The 20,017-nt window shown below is 59.2% G+C and overlaps 7 protein-coding genes across 8 annotated transcripts in view; 2 read left to right on the top strand and 5 right to left on the bottom strand.

The window, feature by feature from the left end:
- IUM83_17160 overlaps positions 1-10,765 on the bottom strand; it is a gene marked incomplete at both ends in the record, with an annotated part of 68,723 nt that extends 57,958 nt beyond the window's left edge. Inside the window, 2 exons of one of the 2 annotated variants that reach the window (XM_067942091.1) lie at positions 10,423-10,448; positions 10,510-10,765. In XM_067942091.1, the coding sequence (XP_067790909.1) occupies positions 10,423-10,448; positions 10,510-10,765 (282 nt within the window). Of the gene's footprint in view, positions 1-10,422; positions 10,449-10,469 lie in introns of those variants that run through there. The other variant, XM_067942092.1, reaches the window with a different exon arrangement.
- A 1,256-nt stretch (positions 10,766-12,021) lies between these two features.
- On the bottom strand, positions 12,022-13,788 carry IUM83_17159 (L-aminoadipate-semialdehyde dehydrogenase-phosphopantetheinyl transferase; the record flags this gene model as incomplete). Its single annotated transcript, XM_067942090.1, has 3 exons — positions 12,022-12,535; positions 13,143-13,480; positions 13,552-13,788. The coding sequence occupies 3 exons, from the start codon at positions 13,786-13,788 to the stop codon at positions 12,022-12,024; spliced, it is 1,089 nt and encodes a 362-aa protein (XP_067790869.1).
- A 77-nt stretch (positions 13,789-13,865) lies between these two features.
- IUM83_17158 (putative N-acetyltransferase) lies at positions 13,866-14,822 on the bottom strand (the record flags this gene model as incomplete). Its single annotated transcript, XM_067942089.1, has 1 exon — positions 13,866-14,822. One exon carries the CDS (start codon positions 14,820-14,822, stop codon positions 13,866-13,868), a length of 957 nt encoding a protein of 318 aa, XP_067790905.1.
- Positions 14,823-15,248: 426 nt separating this feature from the next.
- Positions 15,249-16,694, top strand: IUM83_17157 (adenosylhomocysteinase; the record flags this gene model as incomplete). The annotated part of the gene is made up of 1 exon (XM_067942088.1): positions 15,249-16,694. The coding sequence occupies one exon, from the start codon at positions 15,249-15,251 to the stop codon at positions 16,692-16,694; it is 1,446 nt and encodes a 481-aa protein (XP_067790862.1).
- A 294-nt stretch (positions 16,695-16,988) lies between these two features.
- On the bottom strand, positions 16,989-17,407 carry IUM83_17156 (ubiquitin extension protein; the record flags this gene model as incomplete). Its single annotated transcript, XM_067942087.1, has 2 exons — positions 16,989-17,240; positions 17,303-17,407. The coding sequence occupies 2 exons, from the start codon at positions 17,405-17,407 to the stop codon at positions 16,989-16,991; spliced, it is 357 nt and encodes a 118-aa protein (XP_067790861.1).
- A 243-nt stretch (positions 17,408-17,650) lies between these two features.
- Positions 17,651-18,829, bottom strand: IUM83_17155 (putative WD domain-containing protein; the record flags this gene model as incomplete). Its single annotated transcript, XM_067942086.1, has 1 exon — positions 17,651-18,829. One exon carries the CDS (start codon positions 18,827-18,829, stop codon positions 17,651-17,653), a length of 1,179 nt encoding a protein of 392 aa, XP_067790870.1.
- A 181-nt stretch (positions 18,830-19,010) lies between these two features.
- Positions 19,011-20,006, top strand: IUM83_17154 (Trna acetyltransferase; the record flags this gene model as incomplete). Its single annotated transcript, XM_067942085.1, has 1 exon — positions 19,011-20,006. The coding sequence occupies one exon, from the start codon at positions 19,011-19,013 to the stop codon at positions 20,004-20,006; it is 996 nt and encodes a 331-aa protein (XP_067790860.1).
- Positions 20,007-20,017: the final 11 nt, after the last annotated feature.

Here is a 20,017-nt window from a genome sequence, read left to right as displayed (position 1 = left end):
GACGACGGACGCAACGAGCACGACACTCACCGACCTCGTGCCTACAAACACCAGCATCTACTTCATACCTGCCGGACTCGTTCACCCAGATGCACGCTCGAACGACAGCACTGCGAGCAAGCTAGTCTCAGACAAAACACCGATTGCATTCGACCTTTTTACTGCTTACGCTATAGACTACACACAAGACAAGTACGGAAACGCCAACGACAGGAGGCTCTCGTGGAGGGCGATTCGAAGCTGCCCTGATACACCAAGCTCTTCGCTGCACTGCTTACCCAGAGCTGCCTCACCTCCCGTCACCTCGCCTCACCTCACCTCACCCCTCACCCCTCCACAGACGCCGAGGACAATGTACTCGCTCATTCCACCGAGCGAAGCTGGCGGTACGTCTTCTGAGACGACGTGCCAGCCGTGGCCCTAGCAGACGCACTCGCAGTGGCGCTCGCACTGGCGCTCGCCGACGCACCACCAGTCGCTGCGCCATTACCGTTCGACACGGACGCGGTGTTCGACGTTCCGTCTCCGTTCGTGACGGTGACGGTCTTGCTCGAGTACGGACTATTGTTGCCGGCGTTCGCGTTGGCATTCGCAGTGGACGCGCCGTTGGCGCCGGAGGTCGTAGTCGTTGCCGTTGTAGGAGCGCTGTTCACGACAGTAGCGGGCGCCCCGTTGTTCGGGTAGACGGGGGCAGCGTTGTAGCTGTTCACAGCGGGCGGAGGAGCATTGTAGCTGTTGACAGGCGCGCCGTACGGATAGCCGAGGCCCGGCACACCCACTCCGACGTTCGCACCGAGGCCCAGCACGTTGGCGCCGACGTTCACGCCGTCGTTGCCCAGACCGACGCCGACACTCGCGAGACCAGGCACTCCGACACTGACGCCGGGACCCACGCCGTAGCCGTAGCCGGGCGCGCCCACACCAACGCCGGGGACACCGAGCAAGCCGAAGGTCTCGGCGACCTCTTTCTCCGCGCGCACACCGCTCGACACGGCCGCGGCGGCGACGCACAGGACCAAGATCTTGCTGCTGTTACTGAGACTGAACATGGTTGGAACGCTCGGTAGGGTGTGGTAGTAGAGGTAGAGCGTTGGCTCTGGCGGAGATCGGGCGGCTTGCTTCGATGGGTGGGTGCTCAAGTGAGTAGATTTGAGAATGAGTGAGTGCGTTAGGCGGGAGCGAGGCTGGACGGCTGCCTGGCGAACACCAAACGTCAACCTCACCTCGCTTCGACTACCTCAGACCTGTCAGCCGCCGGGTCTCGCTGCTGTGCTATCATAGCGCTGGGCTAATGTTTACCAGGGTGGAGCTGAATGGATGCTCGATCTTGTGGACCGGAGCTAGTGTACCGGCACCGGTGGGGTCACCACGGTCACCACCTTCACACAGATGCTGGTGCATAGCGGCGAGTTGAGCGGCCAGGTGATGGCAGTGTAGACATAGTGCGCAGTGCTGCACCACCTACACTACGGAAGGGGAGGGGTGCATGGATGTTTTGCAAAGATCCGGAAGAGCCGTCAGGCATGTGGTTTACGTCCTTGACCGTCATTGACCCCAAGAACGACACCTGCTCAAGGCTCGACGTCATCCGGCTGGAGTCACGACTTTGTGTCTCCGCGCGGAGCAGTTGTTACGTTAACCCTCCGCTTTCTCTACGCTTTCTCCGCTTTCTTATTCGCTTTTCCACTACATGTACGAAGCTCGGTTTGCTGGTTCGTTTCGTATAGTGCATCGAGTCTCAGTCGTGCTGTGTGATGTGTGCCGTGGAGATGCTGGGCGCCACGTGGGTGGGAGGTATCTGACCGCTGCCTCGGCTCGGCTCGGCTCGGCTCAGCTTGGTTCCTCGATTTCGAGTTTGTATCCTATCACTTTATACTATCGTTTGTATGCACTTTGTTGAAGTTCGCTGGACCAATCAGGAGGTCTCATCCAACGAGTTGATTAGATTGACGACGGACGCAACGAGCACGACACTCACCGACCTCGTGCCTACAAACACCAGCATCTACTTCATACCTGCCGGACTCGTTCACCCAGATGCACGCTCGAACGACAGCACTGCGAGCAAGCTAGTCTCAGACAAAACACCGATTGCATTCGACCTTTTTACTGCTTACGCTATAGACTACACACAAGACAAGTACGGAAACGCCAACGACAGGAGGCTCTCGTGGAGGGGCGATTCGAAGCTGCCCTGATACACCAAGCTCTTCGCTGCACTGCTTACCCAGAGCTGCCTCACCTCCCGTCACCTCGCCTCACCTCACCTCACCCCTCCACAGACGCCGAGGACAATGTACTCGCTCATTCCACCGAGCGAAGCTGGCGGTACGTCTTCTGAGACGACGTGCCAGCCGTGGCCCTAGCAGACGCACTCGCAGTGGCGCTCGCACTGGCGCTCGCCAACGCACCACCAGTCGCTGCGCCATTACCGTTCGACACGGACGCGGTGTTCGACGTTCCGTCTCCGTTCGTGACGGTGACGGTCTTGCTCGAGTACGGACTATTGTTGCCGGCGTTCGCGTTGGCATTCGCAGTGGACGCGCCGTTGGCGCCGGAGGTCGTAGTCGTTGCCGTTGTAGGAGCGCTGTTCACGACAGTAGCGGGCGCCCCGTTGTTCGGGTAGACGGGGGCAGCGTTGTAGCTGTTCACAGCGGGCGGAGGAGCATTGTAGCTGTTGACAGGCGCGCCGTACGGATAGCCGAGGCCCGGCACACCCACTCCGACGTTCGCACCGAGGCCCAGCACGTTGGCGCCGACGTTCACGCCGTCGTTGCCCAGACCGACGCCGACACTCGCGAGACCAGGCACTCCGACACTGACGCCGGGACCCACGCCGTAGCCGTAGCCGGGCGCGCCCACACCAACGCCGGGGACACCGAGCAAGCCGAAGGTCTCGGCGACCTCTTTCTCCGCGCGCACACCGCTCGACACGGCCGCGGCGGCGACGCACAGGACCAAGATCTTGCTGCTGTTACTGAGACTGAACATGGTTGGAACGCTCGGTAGGGTGTGGTAGTAGAGGTAGAGCGTTGGCTCTGGCGGAGATCGGGCGGCTTGCTTCGATGGGTGGGTGCTCAAGTGAGTAGATTTGAGAATGAGTGAGTGCGTTAGGCGGGAGCGAGGCTGGACGGCTGCCTGGCGAACACCAAACGTCAACCTCACCTCGCTTCGACTACCTCAGACCTGTCAGCCGCCGGGTCTCGCTGCTGTGCTATCATAGCGCTGGGCTAATGTTTACCAGGGTGGAGCTGAATGGATGCTCGATCTTGTGGACCGGAGCTAGTGTACCGGCACCGGTGGGGTCACCACGGTCACCACCTTCACACAGATGCTGGTGCATAGCGGCGAGTTGAGCGGCCAGGTGATGGCAGTGTAGACATAGTGCGCAGTGCTGCACCACCTACACTACGGAAGGGGAGGGGTGCATGGATGTTTTGCAAAGATCCGGAAGAGCCGTCAGGCATGTGGTTTACGTCCTTGACCGTCATTGACCCCAAGAACGACACCTGCTCAAGGCTCGACGTCATCCGGCTGGAGTCACGACTTTGTGTCTCCGCGCGGAGCAGTTGTTACGTTAACCCTCCGCTTTCTCTACGCTTTCTCCGCTTTCTTATTCGCTTTTCCACTACATGTACGAAGCTCGGTTTGCTGGTTCGTTTCGTATAGTGCATCGAGTCTCAGTCGTGCTGTGTGATGTGTGCCGTGGAGATGCTGGGCGCCACGTGGGTGGGAGGTATCTGACCGCTGCCTCGGCTCGGCTCGGCTCGGCTCAGCTTGGTTCCTCGATTTCGAGTTTGTATCCTATCACTTTATACTATCGTTTGTATGCACTTTGTTGAAGTTCGCTGGACCAATCAGGAGGTCTCATCCAACGAGTTGATTAGATTGACGACGGACGCAACGAGCACGACACTCACCGACCTCGTGCCTACAAACACCAGCATCTACTTCATACCTGCCGGACTCGTTCACCCAGATGCACGCTCGAACGACAGCACTGCGAGCAAGCTAGTCTCAGACAAAACACCGATTGCATTCGACCTTTTTACTGCTTACGCTATAGACTACACACAAGACAAGTACGGAAACGCCAACGACAGGAGGCTCTCGTGGAGGGGCGATTCGAAGCTGCCCTGATACACCAAGCTCTTCGCTGCACTGCTTACCCAGAGCTGCCTCACCTCCCGTCACCTCGCCTCACCTCACCTCACCCCTCCACAGACGCCGAGGACAATGTACTCGCTCATTCCACCGAGCGAAGCTGGCGGTACGTCTTCTGAGACGACGTGCCAGCCGTGGCCCTAGCAGACGCACTCGCAGTGGCGCTCGCACTGGCGCTCGCCAACGCACCACCAGTCGCTGCGCCATTACCGTTCGACACGGACGCGGTGTTCGACGTTCCGTCTCCGTTCGTGACGGTGACGGTCTTGCTCGAGTACGGACTATTGTTGCCGGCGTTCGCGTTGGCATTCGCAGTGGACGCGCCGTTGGCGCCGGAGGTCGTAGTCGTTGCCGTTGTAGGAGCGCTGTTCACGACAGTAGCGGGCGCCCCGTTGTTCGGGTAGACGGGGGCAGCGTTGTAGCTGTTCACAGCGGGCGGAGGAGCATTGTAGCTGTTGACAGGCGCGCCGTACGGATAGCCGAGGCCCGGCACACCCACTCCGACGTTCGCACCGAGGCCCAGCACGTTGGCGCCGACGTTCACGCCGTCGTTGCCCAGACCGACGCCGACACTCGCGAGACCAGGCACTCCGACACTGACGCCGGGACCCACGCCGTAGCCGTAGCCGGGCGCGCCCACACCAACGCCGGGGACACCGAGCAAGCCGAAGGTCTCGGCGACCTCTTTCTCCGCGCGCACACCGCTCGACACGGCCGCGGCGGCGACGCACAGGACCAAGATCTTGCTGCTGTTACTGAGACTGAACATGGTTGGAACGCTCGGTAGGGTGTGGTAGTAGAGGTAGAGCGTTGGCTCTGGCGGAGATCGGGCGGCTTGCTTCGATGGGTGGGTGCTCAAGTGAGTAGATTTGAGAATGAGTGAGTGCGTTAGGCGGGAGCGAGGCTGGACGGCTGCCTGGCGAACACCAAACGTCAACCTCACCTCGCTTCGACTACCTCAGACCTGTCAGCCGCCGGGTCTCGCTGCTGTGCTATCATAGCGCTGGGCTAATGTTTACCAGGGTGGAGCTGGATGGATGCTCGATCTTGTGGACCGGAGCTAGTGTACCGGCACCGGTGGGGTCACCACGGTCACCACCTTCACACAGATGCTGGTGCATAGCGGCGAGTTGAGCGGCCAGGTGATGGCAGTGTAGACATAGTGCGCAGTGCTGCACCACCTACACTACGGAAGGGGGAGGGGGTGCATGGATGTTTTGCAAAGATCCGGAAGAGCCGTCAGGCATGTGGTTTACGTCCTTGACCGTCATTGACCCCAAGAACGACACCTGCTCAAGGCTCGACGTCATCCGGCTGGAGTCACGACTTTGTGTCTCCGCGCGGAGCAGTTGTTACGTTAACCCTCCGCTTTCTCTACGCTTTCTCCGCTTTCTTATTCGCTTTTCCACTACATGTACGAAGCTCGGTTTGCTGGTTCGTTTCGTATAGTGCATCGAGTCTCAGTCGTGCTGTGTGATGTGTGCCGTGGAGATGCTGGGCGCCACGTGGGTGGGAGGTATCTGACCGCTGCCTCGGCTCGGCTCGGCTCGGCTCAGCTTGGTTCCTCGATTTCGAGTTTGTATCCTATCACTTTATACTATCGTTTGTATGCACTTTGTTGAAGTTCGCTGGACCAATCAGGAGGTCTCATCCAACGAGTTGATTAGATTGACGACGGACGCAACGAGCACGACACTCACCGACCTCGTGCCTACAAACACCAGCATCTACTTCATACCTGCCGGACTCGTTCACCCAGATGCACGCTCGAACGACAGCACTGCGAGCAAGCTAGTCTCAGACAAAACACCGATTGCATTCGACCTTTTTACTGCTTACGCTATAGACTACACACAAGACAAGTACGGAAACGCCAACGACAGGAGGCTCTCGTGGAGGGGCGATTCGAAGCTGCCCTGATACACCAAGCTCTTCGCTGCACTGCTTACCCAGAGCTGCCTCACCTCCCGTCACCTCGCCTCACCTCACCTCACCCCTCCACAGACGCCGAGGACAATGTACTCGCTCATTCCACCGAGCGAAGCTGGCGGTACGTCTTCTGAGACGACGTGCCAGCCGTGGCCCTAGCAGACGCACTCGCAGTGGCGCTCGCACTGGCGCTCGCCAACGCACCACCAGTCGCTGCGCCATTACCGTTCGACACGGACGCGGTGTTCGACGTTCCGTCTCCGTTCGTGACGGTGACGGTCTTGCTCGAGTACGGACTATTGTTGCCGGCGTTCGCGTTGGCATTCGCAGTGGACGCGCCGTTGGCGCCGGAGGTCGTAGTCGTTGCCGTTGTAGGAGCGCTGTTCACGACAGTAGCGGGCGCCCCGTTGTTCGGGTAGACGGGGGCAGCGTTGTAGCTGTTCACAGCGGGCGGAGGAGCATTGTAGCTGTTGACAGGCGCGCCGTACGGATAGCCGAGGCCCGGCACACCCACTCCGACGTTCGCACCGAGGCCCAGCACGTTGGCGCCGACGTTCACGCCGCCGTTGCCCAGACCGACGCCGACACTCGCGAGACCAGGCACTCCGACACTGACGCCGGGACCCACGCCGTAGCCGTAGCCGGGCGCGCCCACACCAACGCCGGGGACACCGAGCAAGCCGAAGGTCTCGGCGACCTCTTTCTCCGCGCGCACACCGCTCGACACGGCCGCGGCGGCGACGCACAGGACCAAGATCTTGCTGCTGTTACTGAGACTGAACATGGTTGGAACGCTCGGTAGGGTGTGGTAGTAGAGGTAGAGCGTTGGCTCTGGCGGAGATCGGGCGGCTTGCTTCGATGGGTGGGTGCTCAAGTGAGTAGATTTGAGAATGAGTGAGTGCGTTAGGCGGGAGCGAGGCTGGACGGCTGCCTGGCGAACACCAAACGTCAACCTCACCTCGCTTCGACTACCTCAGACCTGTCAGCCGCCGGGTCTCGCTGCTGTGCTATCATAGCGCTGGGCTAATGTTTACCAGGGTGGAGCTGAATGGATGCTCGATCTTGTGGACCGGAGCTAGTGTACCGGCACCGGTGGGGTCACCACGGTCACCACCTTCACACAGATGCTGGTGCATAGCGGCGAGTTGAGCGGCCAGGTGATGGCAGTGTAGACATAGTGCGCAGTGCTGCACCACCTACACTACGGAAGGGGGAGGGGGGTGCATGGATGTTTTGCAAAGATCCGGAAGAGCCGTCAGGCATGTGGTTTACGTCCTTGACCGTCATTGACCCCAAGAACGACACCTGCTCAAGGCTCGACGTCATCCGGCTGGAGTCACGACTTTGTGTCTCCGCGCGGAGCAGTTGTTACGTTAACCCTCCGCTTTCTCTACGCTTTCTCCGCTTTCTTATTCGCTTTTCCACTACATGTACGAAGCTCGGTTTGCTGGTTCGTTTCGTATAGTGCATCGAGTCTCAGTCGTGCTGTGTGATGTGTGCCGTGGAGATGCTGGGCGCCACGTGGGTGGGAGGTATCTGACCGCTGCCTCGGCTCGGCTCGGCTCGGCTCAGCTTGGTTCCTCGATTTCGAGTTTGTATCCTATCACTTTATACTATCGTTTGTATGCACTTTGTTGAAGTTCGCTGGACCAATCAGGAGGTCTCATCCAACGAGTTGATTAGATTGACGACGGACGCAACGAGCACGACACTCACCGACCTCGTGCCTACAAACACCAGCATCTACTTCATACCTGCCGGACTCGTTCACCCAGATGCACGCTCGAACGACAGCACTGCGAGCAAGCTAGTCTCAGACAAAACACCGATTGCATTCGACCTTTTTACTGCTTACGCTATAGACTACACACAAGACAAGTACGGAAACGCCAACGACAGGAGGCTCTCGTGGAGGGGCGATTCGAAGCTGCCCTGATACACCAAGCTCTTCGCTGCACTGCTTACCCAGAGCTGCCTCACCTCCCGTCACCTCGCCTCACCTCACCTCACCCCTCCACAGACGCCGAGGACAATGTACTCGCTCATTCCACCGAGCGAAGCTGGCGGTACGTCTTCTGAGACGACGTGCCAGCCGTGGCCCTAGCAGACGCACTCGCAGTGGCGCTCGCACTGGCGCTCGCCAACGCACCACCAGTCGCTGCGCCATTACCGTTCGACACGGACGCGGTGTTCGACGTTCCGTCTCCGTTCGTGACGGTGACGGTCTTGCTCGAGTACGGACTATTGTTGCCGGCGTTCGCGTTGGCATTCGCAGTGGACGCGCCGTTGGCGCCGGAGGTCGTAGTCGTTGCCGTTGTAGGAGCGCTGTTCACGACAGTAGCGGGCGCCCCGTTGTTCGGGTAGACGGGGGCAGCGTTGTAGCTGTTCACAGCGGGCGGAGGAGCATTGTAGCTGTTGACAGGCGCGCCGTACGGATAGCCGAGGCCCGGCACACCCACTCCGACGTTCGCACCGAGGCCCAGCACGTTGGCGCCGACGTTCACGCCGCCGTTGCCCAGACCGACGCCGACACTCGCGAGACCAGGCACTCCGACACTGACGCCGGGACCCACGCCGTAGCCGTAGCCGGGCGCGCCCACACCAACGCCGGGGACACCGAGCAAGCCGAAGGTCTCGGCGACCTCTTTCTCCGCGCGCACACCGCTCGACACGGCCGCGGCGGCGACGCACAGGACCAAGATCTTGCTGCTGTTACTGAGACTGAACATGGTTGGAACGCTCGGTAGGGTGTGGTAGTAGAGGTAGAGCGTTGGCTCTGGCGGAGATCGGGCGGCTTGCTTCGATGGGTGGGTGCTCAAGTGAGTAGATTTGAGAATGAGTGAGTGCGTTAGGCGGGAGCGAGGCTGGACGGCTGCCTGGCGAACACCAAACGTCAACCTCACCTCGCTTCGACTACCTCAGACCTGTCAGCCGCCGGGTCTCGCTGCTGTGCTATCATAGCGCTGGGCTAATGTTTACCAGGGTGGAGCTGAATGGATGCTCGATCTTGTGGACCGGAGCTAGTGTACCGGCACCGGTGGGGTCACCACGGTCACCACCTTCACACAGATGCTGGTGCATAGCGGCGAGTTGAGCGGCCAGGTGATGGCAGTGTAGACATAGTGCGCAGTGCTGCACCACCTACACTACGGAAGGGGAGGGGGTGCATGGATGTTTTGCAAAGATCCGGAAGAGCCGTCAGGCATGTGGTTTACGTCCTTGACCGTCATTGACCCCAAGAACGACACCTGCTCAAGGCTCGACGTCATCCGGCTGGAGTCACGACTTTGTGTCTCCGCGCGGAGCAGTTGTTACGTTAACCCTCCGCTTTCTCTACGCTTTCTCCGCTTTCTTATTCGCTTTTCCACTACATGTACGAAGCTCGGTTTGCTGGTTCGTTTCGTATAGTGCATCGAGTCTCAGTCGTGCTGTGTGATGTGTGCCGTGGAGATGCTGGGCGCCACGTGGGTGGGAGGTATCTGACCGCTGCCTCGGCTCGGCTCGGCTCGGCTCAGCTTGGTTCCTCGATTTCGAGTTTGTATCCTATCACTTTATACTATCGTTTGTATGCACTTTGTTGAAGTTCGCTGGACCAATCAGGAGGTCTCATCCAACGAGTTGATTAGATTGACGACGGACGCAACGAGCACGACACTCACCGACCTCGTGCCTACAAACACCAGCATCTACTTCATACCTGCCGGACTCGTTCACCCAGATGCACGCTCGAACGACAGCACTGCGAGCAAGCTAGTCTCAGACAAAACACCGATTGCATTCGACCTTTTTACTGCTTACGCTATAGACTACACACAAGACAAGTACGGAAACGCCAACGACAGGAGGCTCTCGTGGAGGGGCGATTCGAAGCTGCCCTGATACACCAAGCTCTTCGCTGCACTGCTTACCCAGAGCTGCCTCACCTCCCGTCACCTCGCCTCACCTCACCTCACCCCTCCACAGACGCCGAGGACAATGTACTCGCTCATTCCACCGAGCGAAGCTGGCGGTACGTCTTCTGAGACGACGTGCCAGCCGTGGCCCTAGCAGACGCACTCGCAGTGGCGCTCGCACTGGCGCTCGCCAACGCACCACCAGTCGCTGCGCCATTACCGTTCGACACGGACGCGGTGTTCGACGTTCCGTCTCCGTTCGTGACGGTGACGGTCTTGCTCGAGTACGGACTATTGTTGCCGGCGTTCGCGTTGGCATTCGCAGTGGACGCGCCGTTGGCGCCGGAGGTCGTAGTCGTTGCCGTTGTAGGAGCGCTGTTCACGACAGTAGCGGGCGCCCCGTTGTTCGGGTAGACGGGGGCAGCGTTGTAGCTGTTCACAGCGGGCGGAGGAGCATTGTAGCTGTTGACAGGCGCGCCGTACGGATAGCCGAGGCCCGGCACACCCACTCCGACGTTCGCACCGAGGCCCAGCACGTTGGCGCCGACGTTCACGCCGTCGTTGCCCAGACCGACGCCGACACTCGCGAGACCAGGCACTCCGACACTGACGCCGGGACCCACGCCGTAGCCGTAGCCGGGCGCGCCCACACCAACGCCGGGGACACCGAGCAAGCCGAAGGTCTCGGCGACCTCTTTCTCCGCGCGCACACCGCTCGACACGGCCGCGGCGGCGACGCACAGGACCAAGATCTTGCTGCTGTTACTGAGACTGAACATGGTTGGAACGCTCGGTAGGGTGTGGTAGTAGAGGTAGAGCGTTGGCTCTGGCGGAGATCGGGCGGCTTGCTTCGATGGGTGGGTGCTCAAGTGAGTAGATTTGAGAATGAGTGAGTGCGTTAGGCGGGAGCGAGGCTGGACGGCTGCCTGGCGAACACCAAACGTCAACCTCACCTCGCTTCGACTACCTCAGACCTGTCAGCCGCCGGGTCTCGCTGCTGTGCTATCATAGCGCTGGGTTAATGTTTACCAGGGTGGAGCTGAATGGATGCTCGATCTTGTGGACCGGAGCTAGTGTACCGGCACCGGTGGGGTCACCACGGTCACCACCTTCACACAGATGCTGGTGCATAGCGGCGAGTTGAGCGGCCAGGTGATGGCAGTGTAGACATAGTGCGCAGTGCTGCACCACCTACACTACGGAAGGGGAGGGGGTGCATGGATGTTTTGCAAAGATCCGGAAGAGCCGTCAGGCATGTGGTTTACGTCCTTGACCGTCATTGACCCCAAGAACGACACCTGCTCAAGGCTCGACGTCATCCGGCTGGAGTCACGACTTTGTGTCTCCGCGCGGAGCAGTTGTTACGTTAACCCTCCGCTTTCTCTACGCTTTCTCCGCTTTCTTATTCGCTTTTCCACTACATGTACGAAGCTCGGTTTGCTGGTTCGTTTCGTATAGTGCATCGAGTCTCAGTCGTGCTGTGTGATGTGTGCCGTGGAGATGCTGGGCGCCACGTGGGTGGGAGGTATCTGACCGCTGCCTCGGCTCGGCTCGGCTCGGCTCAGCTTGGTTCCTCGATTTCGAGTTTGTATCCTATCACTTTATACTATCGTTTGTATGCACTTTGTTGAAGTTCGCTGGACCAATCAGGAGGTCTCATCCAACGAGTTGATTAGATTGACGACGGACGCAACGAGCACGACACTCACCGACCTCGTGCCTACAAACACCAGCATCTACTTCATACCTGCCGGACTCGTTCACCCAGATGCACGCTCGAACGACAGCACTGCGAGCAAGCTAGTCTCAGACAAAACACCGATTGCATTCGACCTTTTTACTGCTTACGCTATAGACTACACACAAGACAAGTACGGAAACGCCAACGACAGGAGGCTCTCGTGGAGGGGCGATTCGAAGCTGCCCTGATACACCAAGCTCTTCGCTGCACTGCTTACCCAGAGCTGCCTCACCTCCCGTCACCTCGCCTCACCTCACCTCACCCCTCCACAGACGCCGAGGACAATGTACTCGCTCATTCCACCGAGCGAAGCTGGCGGTACGTCTTCTGAGACGACGTGCCAGCCGTGGCCCTAGCAGACGCACTCGCAGTGGCGCTCGCACTGGCGCTCGCCAACGCACCACCAGTCGCTGCGCCATTACCGTTCGACACGGACGCGGTGTTCGACGTTCCGTCTCCGTTCGTGACGGTGACGGTCTTGCTCGAGTACGGACTATTGTTGCCGGCGTTCGCGTTGGCATTCGCAGTGGACGCGCCGTTGGCGCCGGAGGTCGTAGTCGTTGCCGTTGTAGGAGCGCTGTTCACGACAGTAGCGGGCGCCCCGTTGTTCGGGTAGACGGGGGCAGCGTTGTAGCTGTTCACAGCGGGCGGAGGAGCATTGTAGCTGTTGACAGGCGCGCCGTACGGATAGCCGAGGCCCGGCACACCCACTCCGACGTTCGCACCGAGGCCCAGCACGTTGGCGCCGACGTTCACGCCGCCGTTGCCCAGACCGACGCCGACACTCGCGAGACCAGGCACTCCGACACTGACGCCGGACGCAACTCAGCAAACACCATACTCATGTTTTGTCCTAGAGATGGATATGCTGATCGCTGAACGGTTTCTTACGAAGCGATTCCGACCGGCCAAGCTTAGGGAATTGGAACGTTTAGAATGAACTTTGTGAATGGTAAAAACCTTTGGCGTCACTTCATTCGCTTGACTTCGCACCTTCAGAGGCTATGGCCGCCAGCACTTTGTTTGCCTCCTTGCGCTCCGTCGTCTAGTTGCACAAGCACCTCGGTCTCGCAGCTCCATGGGATGCATATCACCCACACAAACGCCCCGATCATTTTGTATTGGCATCGTTAGTCTGGCGCTAACGAAGAAAATCATGTAGTCTCCATTCCCGCCATTCGACCTTGTCTTCACTCTCGCCAGCAACATTGGCACTCTGCGCATCCGTAAGCGATCTAGTATTTGAGAACAGGGAAGTTGCTTCGGGTTTCCACGCTGCCGAGAATGGTCCGTATGCAACGCTCGCCAGGTGCACTGCATCGATTTGGGCGCGTGTGAATCGCCATTCGCCAGCCCTCCGTCCGTCCAGAAAGAGTTCCCAGTGGTCCTCCCCGGTCGAATCTACGCGGGCGAACTCGGCTCGCAGCAATGAAAATCCCAGCCCGATGCCCACCGCCTTGATGTACGCCTCCTTCAGCGACCAAAGTCGATAAAATCGACTGTATTGTTCATCTTCGTCCTCGATCTCACGGATGTATTTCCACTCCCCAGGGTTAAAGTGATCAGCAAAAGCTCCGAAGAACTCCTCCACCGACGTCTTTCGCTTAGGACGATCTGTGAGCCGGACAACGTCCACCCCCACTAGAGCACGAGAATCACTGGCAATTGCCACGACGGTGCCATGGTGAGAGACATTGTAGTTCCACGATGGAGGGGCAGGGCTCTCCGTCGAACGCTTCCAGTATGGCTTATTCTATTAAGAAGCAACACACGTGAGCCACACAACAAGCAGTATTGTCACGAACAGAACCGAGTGAGACTCACCTCGGGAGTGCGTGCAATGTCGATGGTGTCGTAGTCGACGCCGAACAGCTCGTGGATGAGCTTCCGCTGAAGCAAGCGACTGGCCAGCGCCAGCTTCTGGTCCTTCGCGAACACGAAGCGCGTCACCTGCTGCTGCTCGTGCGCAGGGAGCTGGCGCAACAGTCGATGCCATTCAGGGGAGGACGGGTCCCACGCATCAACGTTCACGAAGTGGAGACTGTGGGGATTTGGTGCCATTTTGGTGCGAGTAGTTTTGTGATTGGACGAGATAGCAGGTTCAATACGACGTTCCCTGTACTTGCATTATCACGATCTCAATAAATAAGAACCTCGCTCGGAGCCATGTACTTTTGTGCGAATAGAAGACCGTTGCGGGTCGGTTGTGCGAAGGCAATGAGGCTCTTGGCTACGCGCATGCCGTAGATTGACTTTTCGCGCACGACGTCCACCATTCGGGTGGCAATGCTCTTCCTGCGCATCGAAGGGTGCACCCAGAACTGGCAAATACCAACAACGGCGGGCTGCGAGGCCGCAGATGCAGTCACCGCACCTTCCACACCTACTGAGCCCTCTTCGTCGGAGTTTGTCTGGGTAACTAAATTCGTCGCGCTCTTGTCTAATGTAAAGGCTTCCGCGATGCGCTCTGTGTTGACGCACCCGACCACTTTGTGGTTTTGAATGTACACAAAGTGGCTGCGTCGCAAGAACGCCTCTTCTTCGACGAAGCCCAACGCGTCATCCAGCACGGTCTTAATCTCCAGCAGCTTCTTCACGTGGGAGGCAGGGTCGTCTCCTCGGATTTCCAGGATCCTCGCGCCCGTGTCCGGAAAGCTCCTCAGCACCCTCTCCGTCTTCCACTTGGAGAAAGTGATTCCTCGTTTCATCTGCTTGCAGAATTGTTGATGGTCCTTCTCGTCCTCTTCCTCTCCAGCAGTGTAGAGCAGCCCGCACGTAGGGCAGGTGACTTGTTTGCCGAAGCTGCGCTGGCCTACATCAATGTAGGACTGCGTAGAAGGACGCGCTTTGCTCGGAGACAGCAGTGCGTCGTGAGCCTTTGAGGACGCTGCAGCTTTCGGATCCGGCGTGATCGTCGGCTTGACGGCTTTGCTGGGAGCCGCGGGCGAGAGCCACGAGGCCATTGCGGAGCTCCTGGACTTCTTGCCGGTAAATTCGTCGCCGCTGGAGCTCTTGTTGCTGCGCTTGCGCTTAGCGGCGGAGTTGCCCCCTCCGAGTTTGCCGCGACGCATAAGGGCATCGTTCACGTTCGCCATCGCCGTCGGAGGAATATTGCGCGCGACGGCAGTGCAGGAATCTGGTTCATCCACGCAACAACTGTTTCACGGCTCAGATGCGAAGTGTAGCCATCTGGTAAGATCACTTTATCCGTATACCTTCCAATCAACGTTACTATTATACATAATGATTTTCACAGGTATCGTTGTATGAAGGTAGTTTTGTACATATTTACTTCAAATAACAGTGCTACTAAGAACAAAAATATCCACTATTCAGAGGAACTATCTAATCGCATATATTGATACGCCGTCTACGCTCTCTAACGGGTGGTGTAGCGCTCTCCTCGGGCGCATTGACTGCGTCCAATCCTGTTGCCTCTTGTCGCCCCTAGCGCTCACTTCGGAATTCGCGCCTAGAAGCCCAAGCACCCCTCACCCCTTCCCCTTCTTCTTCACTGAACCATGGCTTCGCTCGGAGACTACCGCGTGGCGGACATTTCGCTGGCTGACTTCGGCCGCAAGGAGATCGAGATCGCGGAGATCGAGATGCCCGGCCTGATGCAGAGCCGCAAGGAGTTCGGCCCGTCGCAGCCGCTCAAGGGCGCGCGCGTGGCTGGCTCGCTGCACATGACGATCCAGACGGCCGTGCTGATCGAGACGCTCAAGGCGCTGGGCGGCGACATGCGCTGGTGCTCGTGCAACATCTTCTCGACGCAGGACCACGCGGCCGCCGCCATCGCGCGCGACAACTCGGCCGCCGTGTTCGCCTGGAAGGGCGAGACCCTCGAGGAGTACTGGGAGTGCACGCTGAACGCCATCACGTGGCCCTCGGACGACGGCAAGGGCGACGGCCCGGACATCATCGTGGACGACGGCGGCGACATGACGCTGCTGATCCACGAGGGCTTCAAGGCCGAGAAGGCCTTCGCCGAGAACGGCGCCGTGCCCGACCCGGAGTCCACGGACAACGCCGAGATGAAGTGCGTGCTCAACATCATCGCGCGCACGCTCAAGACGAACCCCAAGAAGTGGACGCAGATCGCGCAGCGCTGCAAGGGCGTCTCGGAGGAGACCACGACGGGCGTGCACCGCCTCTACCAGATGGAGAAGAACGGCACGCTGCTGTTCCCCGCCATCAACGTCAACGACTCGGTCACCAAGTCCAAGTTCGACAACCTGTACGGCTGCCGCCACTCGCTGCCTGATGGCATCATGCGCGCCACGGACGTGATGCTTGCGGGCAAGCGCGTCGTCATCTGCGGCTTCGGCGACGTCGGCAAGGGCTGCGCCCAGGCCATGAAGGCCGCCGGCTCCGTCGTGTACGTCACGGAGGTTGACCCCATCTGCGCCCTGCAGGCCTGCATGGAGGGCTTCCAGGTCGTGCGTCTCGACACTGTGGTGTCCGAGGCCGACATCTTCATCACCACGACGGGCAACAAGGACATCATCATGGCCACCGACATGGCCAAGATGAAGAACAACGCCATTGTGGGCAACATCGGCCACTTCGACAACGAGATCGACATGGCTGGCGTGACCAAGATCGCTAAGCGCCAGAACATCAAGCCCCAGGTGGACCGCTTCATCTTCGAGGACGGCCACGCTGTCATCATCCTGGCCGAGGGCCGCTTGCTCAACCTGGGCTGTGCCACGGGCCACCCCTCGTTCGTCATGTCCAACTCGTTCACGAACCAGACCCTGGCTCAGATCGAGCTCTGGAAGGAGCGCGACTCCGGCAAGTACGCCACCGGCAAGGTCTACGTGCTGCCCAAGGAGCTCGACGAGAAGGTCGCTCGTCTGCACCTCGACAACCTGGGCGCCCAGCTCACCGTGCTCTCGGACGAGCAGGCCGAGTACATTGGCGTCAAGCCCACGGGCCCCTTCAAGCCGGAGACCTACCGCTACTAAGCGGCGGGTTCTGCCGTCTTCGTTTCGACTAGATCTCGCTCGGTCTTCCGCTGGGTGCTGAGGCTGTTTGAGCCCCGGCAGAGATAGAGCTGCCGCTCTTTCATTGTGCTGAGAAGCGTCTTCCTGCTGCTTTGCCCACCACAATGCTCTGTCCAACCCACGTAGCCAACGTAGCACCAAAGAAGACTGCAATGGTATTCAGAAACTAATGTTAAGCATTCGCAACCAATTGGTTGTCATTCCTCAATCTCCTCTTTCGTTTGCATTAAAAGTTCTTGGAAGCAAGTCAATTGTTCAGATGAAGATAACGATGAGCAGCGCCACCAGCAGCAAGAAGATGATCACGTAGTAGCAGCCTAGTTTGCGGTGCGCTTTCACAACCTTGCGAGCTGCCTTCGTTTGTTGCTGCACGACTTGGTCCGTATCACTCACTTGCACGCTGACGTGGTCCAGCATGGCGTTTTGCGAAATGACCTCCTCGTTCGTTGCGTCAGCCGCTTGGTGGAGCCTCTTCACGCCCGAGTAAATGGCATCAAGTTGCCGCTCCTGCGGTCATACGAGCTCGTTTAGCTACCCGTACAACTCGACTAACCGATATCTTCACGAACCTGGTCTTGCGTGGCCTTGTCCATCCGCTCCTGGAGCTTGGGCGTCGATACCTCCTCAAACTCGCCCGTGGGCTGCGGCTCTCTCAGCGTACCATCGTCCATCATTGCAACCAATTGATCAACTAGTCTAGCGTGGCAGCTTGTCGCCTTGAGCTTTTGCTTCCAGGTATGCCAAGGTATTCATTCGCTCACTCATTCTCCGCCACGTCCCAGGACGGAAATATACGCGGAAATGAAAAGCTAGAAATAAAGCACAAGACAAGTTCATGTAGAATGCAAGGTCTATTTTTCCATGATGCGCCACACACTCAGCATGGCTTCGCTGTTGAATGACTACAATGGTGCTATCTAGTTGTCGTTGGTGGCGTTCATATATTTCTTGAGTGGGGCGACAGGCAGCGGCGTGGCCAGCATGTCATCGGGGTCCTCGCTCTCCATGGTGAACGCCGCCTTCGCCTGGCGGAAGAGGTGTCGCGGCCGAGGAAGCAGCACCAAGGCGGTAACTTTGCCCTTGAACAACTTGATGTTGCGCAGCGACTGGCGGCTCAGACTATCCCACACGTGCACAGCGCCGCTCTCGTCTCCCGACACAAGGAACGCACCGCTGGCGTGAATCTGCAATGTGGTTACGCTGGTTTCGTGGCCTTCAAACGAATCCGGCAGCAAAGCCTCCGGGCCCCACGGCGAAGCATTGGCACCGCTGGCAGAAGCTGGACCCGTCGATACACTGGCAACGCGTGCCGTAGCAGTGGTGGCTGCCGTCGCTGCAGCGTTCAAGTCCAATGCGTAGATCTGTCCATTGCCGCATCCCATGAAAAGCCGCTGCTCCATGGGGTCGGCGATGCACGCGTTGACGTACGACGGGCACGACACACTGTACAGACACTGCGATGAGCTGAGCGACCAAATCTTGCAGGTGCGGTCCAACGACGACGTGTAGATGCGGGCGTTGACGCCACCGCGACCTACGTGCAGCGAGGTGACCGGCAGCACGTGGTCCGTGAAGCTCACCACTGGCGTCACTCCCTGCTGGAAGCTCGACGCAGCGTCCGGTTCGTCCAGCAAGTCCACCAGCCTCCAGGCGTGCACCAGCGCGTCCTCTCCGGCCGTGACCAGGTGCGAGTCGTCCGACGTGAGCGCCAGCGCTGACACGCGCTTGTAGTGGGCGTCGAACACCGTCACCAGCTCGCCGGTCTTGACATCCCACACGTAGACCTTGCCCGACTCCGCTCCAGCGAACAGAAAGTTGCCGCAGCTCGAGGACGTCACGGGGCCCATCTTCTCGGCCACGTGGCACTTCCACACGGGCATGTCCTTGCCCCAGTTCCAGAGGTTGAGCGCCAGCTTGCCCTCCTGCACGGCCACCAAGTGGTCGGTGCGGGGCACCGGGTGCACGCCATTGAGCGCCGAGCGGCAGTTCTTGAAGCAGTACAACTGGCCGCCCGTGGACGCGTCGGCCACAAGCAGCTCGTTCTCCTGGCTCGAGCCCAGCAGCAGCACGTGGTCCGCCAGCGCCGTGGTCGCCATGCTCAGTGCTTAGCGGAGCTCTTCGATGCGGGAATGACGCCCAAGCATTGACGTCCAATACCTTCCGACGCTATGATTGGCGGAATTTGAGTGGAAAATCGATTTCCAGCATGCTGATTCGTTGAAAATAGACGATGAGCAGTGCTGGGGTCATTATCGAAGGTGACGCTGGGTGGTGACCATGGGACGCGAAGGAGGAGGCGACAAGCGCAAGAAGCAGTGGATGGGCGGCCGCGACGGCAATAACAAGCGGCACAAGGGCGCGCTGGGTGCTGCCGCCACGGCCAAGGGCCACGGCGCGGTGCTGGTGACGTGCGACAAGACCAAGGAGCGCCAGAGCGTGAGCGACGCCCTCAACATCCTCAACGAGGCGGCCGACAAGTTCTTCCCGGTGGCGGAGGAGGACAAGAAGGACCAGGGGACGGAGGAGGCTGCGGAGGAGGAAGGAGCCGACTCCGTGCAGAAGAAGCTGCAGGAGGAGATCGCAGCGCTGCAGACGCAGGCCAAGAGCCGCCAGACTGGCAGGTTCACGCCGCTGGACACGGGCGTTAAGGGCGCCATTCTCATCCAGTTCAAGGACGACAGCGTGTCCCCCACGGCACTGCTGTCTAAGATCTTTGAACAGGTGGAGATCACAAAGGACTTTGCTTCCAGGTTCATCATGAGGATGATCCCGCTGGAGAAGGTGGGCTATTCTAGTGTCGAGACAATTAAGGAGCTCGCAGCCCCCATGATCAAGACCCACCTGGAAGCCTTCAAGGAGGAGCAGAAGGCTGCGGGCACGGACGAACCGCTCGAGTTCGCGGTGGAGTTCAAGCGCCGCAACTGCACCAACCTCAACAGCATGGACGTCATCAACGGGCTCGTGGAGCTGGTCGGGGAGGACAAAACGAAGGTGAACCTGACGACGCCCCGCTCGGTCTTGCTGATCGAGGTGTTCCGCAACACGTGCGGATTCAGCATCTTGACGGACTTCCACCGCTTCAAGAAGTACAACGTGCGCTCGATCATCGACCCGCCCGTCCCTGGCCAGCAGACAGCCAAGAAGGGAGACAAGGATGGCAAGACGGACAAGAAGGAGGATGACGCAGTCAAGGATGCCTTGGCTGAAGCGGAAGACAAGAAGGACGAGACCACGGAGGACAAGTCGAGCGAAGATGTCGCAACCAAGGAATAGGATAGTTCGTT

This window comes from Phytophthora cinnamomi (assembly GCF_018691715.1).
Source record: "Phytophthora cinnamomi strain GKB4 chromosome Unknown Contig43, whole genome shotgun sequence".
In the NCBI taxonomy this organism is placed as follows: Eukaryota; Oomycota; class Peronosporomycetes; order Peronosporales; family Peronosporaceae; genus Phytophthora; species Phytophthora cinnamomi.
This window is presented reverse-complemented; position numbering and strand designations above follow the sequence as displayed.